The sequence below is a fragment of the Stenella coeruleoalba genome, assembly GCF_951394435.1.
Source record: "Stenella coeruleoalba genome assembly, chromosome: 20".
Lineage (NCBI taxonomy): Eukaryota > Metazoa > Chordata > Mammalia > Artiodactyla > Delphinidae > Stenella > Stenella coeruleoalba.
The window spans coordinates 28,009,296-28,022,800 of record NC_137166.1 but is presented as its reverse complement, the minus strand read 5'-3'; the positions used below and the strand labels follow the sequence as shown (position 1 = coordinate 28,022,800).

At 55.4% G+C, this 13,505-nt stretch overlaps 1 protein-coding gene across 6 annotated transcripts in view; it reads left to right on the top strand.

Annotated features, from left to right (window-relative positions):
• Positions 1-3,617: 3,617 nt before the first annotated feature.
• Positions 3,618-13,505, top strand: part of SLC12A3 (solute carrier family 12 member 3) — a gene marked incomplete at its 5' end in the record, with an annotated part of 37,092 nt that continues 27,204 nt past the window's right edge. For 3 of the 6 annotated variants that reach the window (XM_079908329.1, XM_079908327.1, XM_079908325.1), the window contains 8 exons: positions 3,618-3,899; positions 4,339-4,482; positions 5,979-6,054; positions 6,774-6,869; positions 7,186-7,325; positions 7,718-7,828; positions 8,822-8,933; positions 9,755-9,885. In XM_079908329.1, the coding sequence (XP_079764455.1) occupies positions 3,618-3,899; positions 4,339-4,482; positions 5,979-6,054; positions 6,774-6,869; positions 7,186-7,325; positions 7,718-7,828; positions 8,822-8,933; positions 9,755-9,885 (1,092 nt within the window). Of the gene's footprint in view, positions 3,900-4,335; positions 4,483-5,978; positions 6,055-6,773; positions 6,870-7,185; positions 7,326-7,717; positions 7,829-8,821; positions 8,934-9,754; positions 9,886-13,505 lie in introns of all 6 variants that reach the window. The other 3 variants (XM_079908328.1, XM_079908326.1, XM_079908324.1) reach the window with 1 other exon arrangement.

The following is a 13,505-nucleotide window of genomic DNA, read 5'->3' as shown; positions in this document are numbered from 1 at the left end:
TCCTTACCTAGCACAGGGTATGGTATGCAGTAGGCACTCAATAAATGCGAGTGACTGAAGAAACAATCAGACCACTTTCAGCCTCATCTCCCACCATTTCTTCCCTCCCCCGCCCACCATGGCACTGTGAGCTCCAGTCCCACCACCTGGTCCCTCCCACTGACCGCGCCTTCCCAAGCCCCCATGACCCAGAACCCCCTCCATCCTTGCCTACGTCTCCCCTCGAGGCTCCCCCTCCTCCAGGGCAGCCTCCCTCCTCTGCTAGCCAGTTGCTGCGATCTCCTTGCTGGTTAGTCTGCCAGGCTAGGCTGTGAGTTCCAGTCCTGGTGCATAAAGGCTTAGGTGCCTCAGTGGCTGTGAAGACAGCAGGCCCTTCTGTCCTCACCATTTCAGCCCCCTGTGCCTGGGGTTTTCCCTTCCAGGGAGTTTCCTGAGTCTTTCTGTTCCTTTAATACCCCATTCTTCCTCCTCCGAGATCCGGGAGAGTCCAGGGGCCCTAAGTCACCCAGCCAGGGGCCCTTGAGTGAGTGAGAGCCAGCCTGATGTAGGTGTCATTTCCATTTGGCTTTTAAGTGGTGGCAGAGGGGGCTGAGGGAACGACTTGCTCAGAGCCCTGGAGAAACTGACAACTGAGACGGGAGCCTGACAGCCGCTGAGGCCAAATCCCAGGGTTTCACTCAGGGTTCCTCCAACTTCCACTCCTGGTCTCAGACCTGACAGGCTCTGGGCAACCTGGCAGCTGAAGCCCTGGAAGGCAGGAGTCGTGTGTGACCCACATGGTGCTCCCATCAAGAAAAGTGCCTCTGTGAGCATTTCTCAAAGGGATGGACTTCCATCCAAGGGCAGGAAGCCCCTTTCTTTGGCGTCTGTGCTTTGGGACAAGGAGTTCCAACAGTCCCTTCAACTGTCCTATTGATAAGCCTTTTGAGGGGTCCTGCTTAAATCCCCCCACCCAGAGACATACAGGTATGGGGGGCACAGGAAAGGCTTCTCGAAAAAGCAAATGCTCCCCTCCAGGGCTGGAAGGGACCTTGGAGCTGACCCAGGCCTGGGAATTGTAGAGGGGGAGGAAGTGGCTTGCTCAAGGTCATCCAGCAAAGCTGTGGGCCCTCATTCTGCCGGGGCCCCAGTGCTGCTGGAAACCAGCCTTGGTCCCTCTGACCACTTCCTCGCCTGAGATCTTAATCACGAACTTTCCACAGCTGCTCCGGGTACAGGGTATGTAGGGACAGCATAAGGGGGTGTTGGGCAGCTGTGATTTTCACCAGTCAAGTGGCAGTTAAAGATGGAGAGGGCGATAAGGTCTGTAAGCTCTACCCTGAGGCCCCGTGGGAGGGAAGGAGTAATTGGCAGATGGGGCAGGGCGCTGCAGAGAAGGCGGAAAACTGACCACAGCTGTGGTCCTGGCCCTGGAGTCCTCACCTTGGAGCCTTCCCCCGTGCTGGCAGCTGGCTTGGGACTGGGGACACCCTCCTACAGAAGCCTCTCTGAGGAGGGGCCAGACGTCCTGGAGAGGGAGTAGGCGAGTCTGGGGGTCTGGGGAGCCCCGAGAAGAGTCTTTTAAAGAATTGAACACATAGTAAATATATCAACTTTGCAAAACAGTGCACAGTGATCATAATCTTTGGGGTTTATCATCGAGGACCAGCCGTCCTCAGCTCACCTCTGTGCCTGGTTGAGCTGGGAGGACCCCGAGGACCTACCCTTTGTCCCCATCCCACCCCCGGGGTAGTTCTGTCAGCCAAGGGTTTCTGTGGCAGCCTCTCTTTGGTTCTGGCTTCCCTTCGTTACTCATTCAACAAGCGTTTAATGAGGACCTGCTCTGTGCTGTTCTAACTGCTTGGGAATGTCAGTGAACAAGATGGGCCCAGATCCCTGCCCCCGTGGACTGGTCTTCTAGCAAGTTGGATGAACTTTATGCCCCCCTTTCCAGGAAAATGCACTTAGGTATGAAAACTTGTCTACAAATTTGTGGGGCTCCTGGACCCCAATTGAAGCACTTCATCTTAGAGGGGTGATTCCCTAACGCAGGTTGCTACCCTAACACAGTCTGAGCATTTCCTCCTGTCCTGGGCCCCTCTGAACCAGGAGTGAGGGGGCAGCAGAAGCCAGCCAGGCCCCCCGCAAGTTCTCAGTCCACTGGTGCTGACTTGCTGATGGACGTCATGGAGCCCCGGGGGGCTCTGAGCATCTCAGAGCTGGTCTCTGGGGACGTAGGTGAGCTTTGAGAACCCAGCTCAGGTCTGAGAGGCAGGGCAGGGAGATAGAGAAAGTGTGTCCCTCAGGAGGAGGGCCAGAGCCTGGGCATAAGCCAAGCTTAGAGGCCTGTGGCTGGTGGTGGCCTTGAGGCCTCCATCCATCCCCTGCCTTCAGAAGAGCAGCTTGTCCTCCCAGACTCCGGTCAGGGGTCTGTCCTGTCCCTGGTTGTCCCCACCCTGACCCTCCTCCATGTGCATCTCTCCCATCGCTGCCCTCTTCACACAGCAGGGCTGGTCTCTTTCCAGGTCCGTTTCCCCCACTAACTCAGCAGCCCTGTGAACGTAGGCCTGTGCCCGCCGTCTGTGTTCCTGCCTCCTGTCTCCACCCATGACATGGTCGATGGTCAATAAGGTTTGTTAGTTGAACGGCTGAAAGATGCAAAACGCAGCAGGGATAACAAAGAGATGAGTGGTTTTCCTGTGAGCTTTAGGCCACCCACCCCCAGGAAGCGGACTCTGAGACAAAGGTGAGCCTGCAGGGCACTCACCAGTAGAGCTCTTGGGGTCAGTACCTCTGGCGAGAAGAGAAGGAAGCAGGACGGGACAGAGGGAGGAGTGGGCTGCTGTGTAGACAAAGCCTCAGCTGACCCTGGGGACTTCTGGAGGTGGGGTGGCTCCTCAGATCTGGGGGCAGGGCATCAGGCCTTTGCATCCCGCACCTATCATTGGATGAGAGCTCCATGGGGACCTCAGCCGTAGGCAAGGCCATTGCCATAGGAGCTGACACTGAGACCCCTCGCAGCAGCTGGGGGTTGTGCTTCTTTTCTGGTGGCACATCAGGTGGCCACCACACTACCTCTCTCATAGTAAGAGAGACTAACCTTTTATATATGTGTGTGTGTGTGTGTGTGTGTGTATCTTTTTAAATGTCATACCGTTCATCTATTCGAACATACTAAATAAACAAAATATAAAACTAAATACCATATACTGAAACAAGAGGTTTTTGAACCTGCGTGGAGTGGGTCCTCAGGCCATCAGGCTGTCTCTGGGGACCCTCGTAGGGTCCCTAAGGATCCTCTTGGTGAACACTCCTTCCTAGGGTCCGGCTGCTGATGTCCACTGCCCCCAAACTCAGAAGAGCCTCTCTAGGACCCAGGGGCTGGGCATGCCCCCCTTCTCTGCTGACCCAGCCCCGGCTCCCAGTCCAAGGCCATGTTGCTATCTCCAAGATCAGATGGTGGGTAGGACAGCATCAGGCACGTGCTCTGCCTCCCACCCTGTCCAGGGACCTTGCTCGCCAGCTGTGGGCGGTTTGGGCCAACCTCTCCGCCTCCTCCCTGCTGTGGCCCCAGCCTATAAAGCCACCCTGCGTGTCCCCGCCGACCCTGGCCCCCTCCCCCGACTCCCAGAGCCACAATGGCAGAGCTGCCAGTGTCGGAGATGCCCAGGGACCCTGCTCTGTGCAGTGGGCGCTTCACCATCAGCACGTTGCTGGGGGGCGATGAGCCACCCCCACCGGCCGCCTATGAGAGCAGCCACCCCAGCCACCTGACCCACGGCAGCACCTTCTACATGCGCACCTTTGGCTACAACACTATCGATGTGGTGCCTGCCTACGAGCACTATGCCAACAGCACCCTGCCCGGCGAGCCCCGAAAGGCCCGGCCCACGCTGGCTGACCTGCACTCCTTCCTCAAGGTAAACACCGTCCCAGAGGAGTGGCCCTTCCTGCTGTGTGACCTTGGCCAGTTACCTAACCTCTCTGAGCCTTGGCTCTGTCATCTGTGTCATGGGGACAAACAGGTGTCTTCCTCATGGGTTGAGAGGCCCACATGGAATGCGGGTATGGGAGCTGTAAAGCTCTGGGCACATGTAATATTCATTGCCCAGTCATTGGCGACCCAGTCAAGCAATCTAGGGCTGCCCAGAGAGGTAATGAGCTCCCAGTCAGTGGAAGTTTACAGAGTTTACACTCACCTAAAGGAGATGGGAAGAGGAGGGTAAGAAAGGTCTGCAGCAGAGACGGGGCTTGCTGGTTTGCTACTTGGGAGGCTGGACGGTGGAGGGTGGGGAGGCGGGGGAGCTGGATTGTCATGACCCCTGCCTGCCTGACCCACGGTCTCTGCGCTCCCAGCAGGAAGGCAGCCACCTGCATGCCCTGGCCTTTGACAGCCGGCCCAGCCATGAGATGACCGATGGGCTGGTGGAGGATGAGGCAGGTACCAACGGCGAGAAGAACCCTGAGGAGCCTGTGCGCTTTGGCTGGGTCAAGGGGGTGATGGTGAGTGGGGCGTGGATGGGATGTTCAGGGATGGGGGTAGGGTGACAGAGCTCCATTCAGGCTCAGCTTGGACTCTCGGGCCTTAGTAGTCAAGGCAGACCCAAGACTCATCCCGGGCCTCAGTTTCCCCTTCTGCCTAGTGACCTCAAATTTTCTCTGCTTTTGTACTTCCTGACCTCCGTTTACCTCCCAGACTGAGACCTAACCCTGGGGAAGATCTCTGTTTGTCTGCTCAGTCATCATGTGACCTTAGACAAGTTACTTAACCTGTCTATGCCTCACTTTCATCGTCTATGAAATGATGAGCATTCAATGAATTAATAGATGTAAAGCGCTTGGATGAATGCCCACCTTGGAGTTGAGAGAAACTGTGTTTCCCCAAAGAGCCACCAGAGGGCAGTACTAAACACAAATCCACAACATTGTTTTCTCATTCTCCACGATGGGAAGGAGAAGGTTTGCTGTTTTAGACCCCAAGATAGCAAACAATCTAATGTACTTGGCTTTGGAAGACATTATGGCACTTTACAGAGGGGATCGCATGAGATCTAGGAGAAAGCTTCCCACTCCGGGAGGCAGGAAGCCTGGGTTCTGACCTTAACTCTGCCAACTGCCTGCTTGGCTGTGCCTCTTTCTCCATCTGAACAGTCAACCCCCCTCTAGCTCCAGAGGCCCCGGAGTCTGGGTCTCCCTCCCTCACTGTGGTGGCCAGAGCCTGGTGTGGGCCCATTCAGTACCTCAGAGCATATGGAGGGCCTTCGAAATTTCCCAGGCCTAAAATTTTGAATCACTATGTTATATACCTGAAGCTAATATAATATTGTAAATCAACTATACCTCAATTTTTTAAAATAAATTAAATTCAAAAAAATTTTAAAGGCTTAAAAAAAAAAAGAAAAAGAAAAAAGAAAGAAAAAAGAAATCCCCCTGGGCTTGTAAATGCCACATGTCCCCCACCCCAAGACGTGGCTGGGGCCAAAGACCACACCAGCCCCTCCCACATGGGATTCCAGCCTCAGCTGTGGCGTCTGGCTTTGCTTTAAATTCGGAAGCTGAAGTCAAAGCCACCTGAGCCCTGATTTCTGCTTGTATGTAGGGCATTGGCTCAGCTGGCATTTGCTGAGTTCCCCCTGAATGCCAGGCTCTGGGCCAACAGCTGGCCACTGGGCCATGAATGGGGCTGGCAGACACAAGACCCTGGGCTTGGAGCAGGGTGAGGGGTGATAATGCTTGCTGCCCATCCTCAGGCCTCGATGGAAGGAGGATAGGAGAGTGGTGGGAGGGACAGGTGGGTCTCTGGGTACCCCTCCCCTCCCTGCCCCACAGAACCAGAGAGGCACTGAAGTGGGCACCCACTAAAGTGGGTGAAGCAAGGAAAGAACCCAGGTGTCCCCTAGGTGCCCGATGCCATGCCAAGACTGGGGACAGGGACTTATGTGCTTGGCCTTGGGGTACTCAGCCCCCCCAGGTGGCCTCTGACCCCCCTCTCCTCCCAGATCCGTTGCATGCTCAATATCTGGGGTGTGATCCTCTATCTGCGGCTCCCCTGGATTACCGCCCAGGCAGGCATTGGTGAGTGCTGCCTCTGGGGGGCAGGGGGAAGGTGCGCCCGGGTCCTGGTCCTCCCAGGCTCCACGGGAGCAATCTTGAACTTGGGTTACAGAGCCCACGGGTTACAGAGGTCAGGGCAGTGTGGCCAAGGAGCACTGGACGTGGAGTCAGCAGGCCTGGGGGCTCTCCCTGGCTCAGTTTGCCCTCAGTAAGTCCCTTAACCTCTTGGAGCCAAGTTTCTTCTGCAGAGCATCTGGGTTAAGGACTCACACTGTGGACAGACCAGCTGCTAGCTCTGTACCATGCTGTGTGACCTTGGACAAGTTTTTAACCTCTCTGAGCTTTGGTTTCCTCATCAGTTAAATGGGGGCAATAACTGTCCCCACCTCACAGATCTATTGTGGGGTTCCTCTGATGCACATAAAACAGCACAGGGTTTGGCACCCAGAGGTGCTCATCAAGTGGTAACTATTACTTTATTTTATTATTAAGAGAGGATACCTACCCTTCCATACGTAATGATTCTTTACATGTTGGCTTATCAGCTCCCTGGCTATTTAGAATACACCAGGAGGTAGATAGAGACCCATTTTTCAGATGAGAAAAGTGAGGCTCAGAGAAGGAAAGTGACTTAGGTCATGTGGTGAATCAGTTGGCTGATTCAGGCTCCTCAAATGGCTCCTTCTGAGAAATGCCCTGACTGAGTTTTGGGGCGATCACCTCCCCGCCCACCCCCACAGTCCTGACCTGGATCATCATCCTGCTCTCGGTCACGGTGACCTCCATCACGGGCCTCTCCATCTCGGCCATCTCCACCAACGGCAAGGTCAAGTCAGGTAGGCCCCTCCCCAGCCCCAAGGTCCTCCTCGTGTAGGTCCCCGAGTATTCACCCCGGGAACGGGTCTCTGAACCACTCCCTACCCTCCACCCCCACCCAGACAGGGACACCCCAGGCTGCCCCTGTTGATTCCAGATGTAGGCTTCGGGCAGGCTCTCCACACCTATGTGATGGGATGGCCTTGGTTGCCTCCTGCTCCATGAACACCCTGGGCCCCATGCTCACCCCCTCCCAGCCTCAGCTCTGCCTGCCCCAAGTCCACCCCAGCCAGGTGACTCCTCTGGTTTCATGGCTCCTGGCTCTGTCCCCAATAGGTGGCACCTACTTCCTCATCTCCCGGAGTCTTGGCCCAGAGCTAGGGGGCTCCATCGGCCTCATCTTTGCCTTCGCCAACGCTGTGGGTGTGGCCATGCACACTGTGGGCTTCGCAGAGACCGTGCAGGACTTGCTCCAGGTGAGGTAGGGGCTGGACCCCGGGCAGACAGAGCCCCGGCCGCCTGCCACATTCTCCTCCACACCTTCTGGGCCGGGCCTTCCTGCCCCTCTACCCAATTTGGCCTTTAGGGACCAAAGCCACAGTCCGATCATTGTGGGTGACTCTGATGATCTCTTCAAATAAAGACCGTCCCCAGAAGTCTCCTTCAGGGTTGCGTGTTGCCTTTAGGGCCAAATTGTCCAGACCCATGCAGTAGCTGCTTTGGAGGACTTGTGGGCAGGGGAGGAGTTTGAGTTTGTGTTTTCCTATGAGAGGGCAACCATAAATGAGGTAAATCACGGTGGAGGAGCCTGGGGGGTGGGGTGGGCTGTTCAGAGGCAGCACGCAGCCTAGCCTGTCACCTCCCCCAGGAGTACGGCTCGCCCATCGTGGACCCCACCAACGACATCCGCATCGTTGGCGTGGTCACCGTCACTGTGCTGCTGGCCATCTCCCTGGCTGGCATGGAGTGGGAGTCCAAGGTAAGGACAGGATGTTGGGGAGGGATGTGGGCACGGTTGAGTGCGGAAGCGGGAATCGCGGGACCTGGTCCCAGTCTTGGTTCTGCCTCTTGTGTGTGTCAGATGAGCTTTAAGTTCTGCTGCTGTGACACAGACCCTAAGGAAGGGGGCCTTAAGCCAGAATCGTTCATTTCTCTCTCATGGAACAGTCCAGGTGTGTGTGTGTGTGGCCCCTGGGGACCAGGTATTCAGGCGCCTTCCATCCTGTGGCCTCTCTACCCCTGGGGTGTGGCCCTCATCCACCTGGCCCATGACGGCCCCCACCTCCATGTCCACAGCCCAGTCAGCAGGAAGGGGAAAGAGGGTGGAAAGGAGAGAATCCCCTTCCCCTTTCCTTTTCTGTCCCAGCCTGTAAGTTGTACATATTCCTTCTGCTCACTTCCCGTTGGCCGGAACATGGTCCATGGCCACACCTCACTGTAAGGGGGGCTGGGGAAACGTGGTCTTCATCTGAACCTATCCCAAGCCCCGAGTCAGAGGTTCAGCATGAAATAAGGGAAGAGCTGTTGGGCCACAGCCGGCAGCCTTGACCAGCACAGCCCAGGCGCCAGCCGCCCCGCCTCTCGCCCCCTGGCTCTGACCTCCAGCTCCACCACCTCCCCACTGTTCCTTGAATGCACCAAGCTTATGCCCCCATCATTCTGCTGCTCCATTACCCTCCTCCTTTAGGACCCTTGAAGACACCTTCTCAGGCCACCCTGCTAAAGTAGCCTCAACCCAGTCCCCGGGACACCCCCTGTTCTTACTCTAGATTCATCCTCCTTATTTATCAGCAAGACAGGAGCCTTGCTATGTCGCCAGCTCCTAGAACAGAGCCTGTGGAGTAATGGGTGTTGAATGAGTGAATGAATGAATGAATGAGAGAGTAAGGGACCTGGGGCAAGCTCTTCCCTGCTGGGGCTCCCTGAACAGGCGGAGCCAGACCGTCTGACCTCCAGGCTCCCTTCCTCCCAGGCCCAGGTGCTCTTCTTCCTCGTCATCATGGTCTCTTTTGCCAACTACCTGGTTGGGACACTGATCCCCCCCTCTGAGGACAAGGCCTCCAAAGGCTTCTTCAGCTACCGGGGTACGTGCGGGTTGGGGCCACTGCCCGTGGCTCTGGGGACAGGGACAGTCTGCCCACCAATCTGGCCCATTTTGTGGGCACCGGTGTTACCGAACCAAACTTGGGTCCGCTTACCCGTGTGCAGTAAAGCCAATCTACTGACACTGGGTTGTGGTGAAGGAAAGTGCAGCGTTTATTTCAGGGTCAAGCAAGGAGTCCAGGGCAGCAAGTGCTTAAAAGACCCAGACTCCCTGAAAGCTTTCAGGGAAAGGTTTATAAAGATAGAGTGAGGGAGGGGGGTGGTGTGGGGTGTGTGATCAGCTGGTGGACATTCTTCTGATTGGCTGGTGGTGAGGTAATCGGGAGTCAACATCATCAGCCTTCTGGTTCCAGCTGGTCTGGGATCTACGTGCTTGTGGGCAGCATGCAGTTAACTTCTCCCACCTGATGGGGGTTTCAGTAGCTGCAAAACAGCTCAAAGGATCTGGCCCAGAATATTATCTATAGCCCTTGAGGAGGAACTAAAAGTCCTTGACTTTGTTTAATGGTTAAGCTACTATTATTTTGTCTTGCTTGACTGTTTTCTTCCTGCATGTTCTCACTTCTCTGATTAAATGTATTCTTTGACTAAAGCTTATCTACAGACAAAAGGCAGGCAGAGGACATGGGTGGGGGTCAATTCTGGGAAGGCCCCGTAGGGTCCTGCTCGGTTACATGGGGAGGCTGGCACCCCTGACCCCCACAGCCAGGAGCTGCCATGGGAACCTCCTGCCCGCCCGGCTGGGCCCAGAGAGGGTGCCCAGGCCTTCCAGGAGGCCCTGACTCAGGCCTTGTTTTTCCAGCGGACATTTTTGCCCAGAACTTGGTGCCTGACTGGCGGGGCGTGGACGGCAGCTTCTTCGGAATGTTTTCCATCTTCTTCCCTTCAGCCACGGGCATCCTGGCGGGAGCCAACATCTCCGGGGACCTCAAGGTGAGCAAGACGCCCAGCCCTCCTGCCTCCTGGCCCTATCCTACCAGGATGTCCCACTGGGCACTGAGCGGAGCCCTGAGACCCCAGGGCCACAGCTTCTAAACTTCTGTGCGACGCAATCCAAGCCAACCCAAATCCATCCCATTCATCCCACTCCATCCTGAGGCTGTTGATTGGCACCACTGCACTCTAGGCCTTGAGGGCCACCCCCACATGGGCTAGTCTCCTCCCTCGATCCTGGGACTCCCAGCCTAAGGGGAAGACTGACCCAGCTTGACCTTCCAAAACTCAGACGGGATCGGGCACATCCTCCCAGGGCTCTCCATCGTCTTGATGCGGGCAGGCTCCTTGGCACGGCATGTGAGGCCCCAGCCCCATGGGAACTGTTGCTGTTCCCATGACCCCTGCCCCAGCCCTGAGGATCTACTGCTTTGCCCCTGTTGCCCTGTCCCTCCTCCACACCTTTGCCTCTGCTGTGCTCTCTACCTGGGACTCGCTCTCCTCATTTCTTTACCTTGTAAAGTTCTGTTCCTCCTGCAAATTAAAGCCTCCATCCTTACACCTCTCCCAGCCCTTCTGTCAGAGTCTTGGTTCCTCTAATTTAGTGATGTCAGGCCACTTATGCCTCTGCCCCACCGCATCTGGAGAACTGGGGCCTACCTCTATGTCCCTATTCCCAGCTCAGGGTCTGACGCGTCCTAGGTGCTTGGTGCCTGTGTGCTGAGTGAACAGTGGTGGGATGTGGCAAATGGGAAGTGTTAGAGCAGAAGTACAATGCGCACAAGTGGGGGAGAAGTGCAGACTGAGGTGGCAGGGGCTCCAGCAAAACTTCTGGCTGAAGGTGGGGCTGAAGCTGGGCTCTGAGAGACGAGAAAGCCAGCGGCATCTTTGCCAGAGGGAGGTTATCAAAGGAGCTGGTACACGAGTGGGGATGAACAGTGAGAAGCCTGGCTTTGTGCTGGGGACCTTCACCCTCCATCTCAGTCCCGCTCGAAAGGTGCTCCCTGATGCATTTTCTTAAATGAATTAAGAACTGTGCACTGGAGGCAATCTCGATTTGCAGCGTGGCTCTAGCAGGACCTGGAAATCGGAGGGAGGCTGTGTTTGCCCGGCTCCTCTCCCTTCTCTGGGGAGCAGCCAGCAGGGGCCTGGTCTGCCTGCCCCGAGTTCTCTGCAGAGCTCGGGCTTGTGCTCAGGTGGCCTGGTTCCCCTCCCAGCCCCGTTATAGATCATCATAGCCTGGGGATTTATCTAGATGCTTTATCAAGCTTCTTAGGTTACCAACCGGCCCAGTGTGCAGGCATCAGGGTCAGGCAGCTGTCTCCGAGCTGGGGGCAGGGGCAGGCATCTTCTTCTGTCTTAAATGCCCTCAAGCCCTAAAGGGACAGTTTTCTCCTAGATCTGGCCCCTTGCCCATCCAGTGGGACAGTAAGTCCTCAGCGAAGAGCAGCTCCCGTTCATGGGGACTTTATGCAAGTCCCTTAAAACCTCTCTGGACCTCAGCTTCCCCAGCTGTAAACTGGGACTCACGCAGCCCTGGCTTCCCAGGGCAGGGAGCAAGGATTCAACGTGCTAATTTATGTAAAGTGCTTACAACAGTGCCCAGCCCAGAGGAAGTGCTAAAGGCTGGTTGTCAAGGTCAACGTCATTTTTACCATGTGGCCGGCACGGTGCCTCCTTCTTTAAAAATAGTATCTGTGGGACAGCTGTAAGCTTCTACCATCATCACTCCCATGTTACAGACGAGCAAACCAAGCTTAGAGAGGGTTAGGGGCTTGCCCAGGGTCCCACACACAGGTGTCAGAGGATCTGGAATTCAAGTTTCTAAAACAAAGAGACCTCAACTTTATCACAACAACTCCATCATTCAACCAATATTTTTTGAGCACCTGCTTTGAGGCCAGTGTCTTGTGGATGCAGCAGTAAACAAAAGAGACACAAATTCCTGCCCTCATGGAGCTGACATGCTAGTGAGAGAGACAATCAACAAATAAATAAGTAAAATCTGTATTTTGCCTGATGGTGGTTGAGCGATGGGGAGAAAAATCAAGCAGAGAAGTGGGGAGGCAATCCCTGGGTCAGGGGTGCAGAAGCATGGTGTGAATTTACACAAGGTGACCAGAGACTCCTGAGAAGGTGACATGTGAGCCGAGACCTAAAGGGGTGATGACAAAGTTGTCATTGTTACTATTAATCCTTTACGTCCCCCAACCCTTTAGTGCTTACAGAGCAGTCTCGTGACCATGATCTCATGTTGGTTTAATCTTCACAACCACCCTGTGCTAAGGCCAAGAAAATCATTATTAACTCAATTTGCTGATGCGGGGGATGGGTGCTCAGAGACAAGGGACTTCCTAGTGACTGCCGTGGGATCTGTGCCAGGCTGGTGTTGTCCCAGGTTGTGTCGCGTTACAGTCCCCACCCCTAACCGCTTATGTTTACAGGTGCTGGCTACATGCCAGGCTACTTTCTTATTTCACAGATAGCGGGGGAGAGACACTGAGGCTCAGAGAGGTTAAAGGGTTTGTTCCCAGGCACACAGCCAGGAAGAGATAAGCAAGATGTGGACCCAGATATGCCTGATTTGTGAGTTGGGCTCTGAGATTTCATGCCGAGACATGAGGGTAGGATGGAAGCCTGGTGTATTCATTTCCTGTGGCTGCTATAACACGTTACCACAAACTTGGTGGCTGACGACAATGGAAATTTATTCTCACACAGTTCTAGAAGCCAGAAGTCCAAAAAAAGGTGTCAGTAGAGCCATGCTCCCTCTGAAGGCTCTAGGGAAGAATCCTTCCTTGCCTCTTCCAGCTTCTGGTAGCTTCCAACAATCCTGAGCATTCCTTGGCTTGTAGCTTCATCCCTCCAATCTCTACCTCCGTCTTCATGTGGCCTTCTTTCCTCTGTGTGTCTCTGTGTGTCCTCTCCTCTCCAAGGACACCAGTCATTGGATTTAGGGCCCACCTAATCCAGTGTGACCTCATCTTAGCTAATTACATTTGCAAAGATGCTATTCCCAAATGAGGTCATATTCTGAGGTTCTGGATAAATGTGAATTTTGGGAGACACTATTCCACCCACCATAGGAGATCTGGGAGGTTGACCTGGTCTGTTGGCCTTGGGACCAGGGACTCAGGGCAGGGCTGGCTGGCCCATAGTCGCAGGGCCCCCAGAGCAGAGACCTCAGCAGCCTGGGGTGCTCCAGAGCCTCCAGCCTCTCTCCAGCTCTGCTCCCACTTCTCTCTGACCCGCCGCGCCCTTCCTGCCACCCCAGTGCCTTCAGAGCCACGTAAATCGTCCCCTCCACCCTGAGGCCTTCCAGCGTTCCTGGCAGTGTCTCCCCCACCTTGTTTCCCAGTGCACTGTGATCCTCTCTGTGGCGGGCACCATCTGCCCTGTGTTGGCAGGATCCCACCTGTACCTCCTCCACTTGGGCCAGGGCTCCTTAAGGGCAGGTTCAGGGCCTGGTCATCACAGATTGACCATGGGTTCCAGCACAGGGCTCCGAGTGTCTGAGGCAGAGAGCTGGACCATGGCCAGCTTTGCTTCGACTTGCCAGTGAATTTGAACAGTGTCATGGTCCCTCCAAGCTCTGTCACCTGTGATTCTTCCTGCCAGCT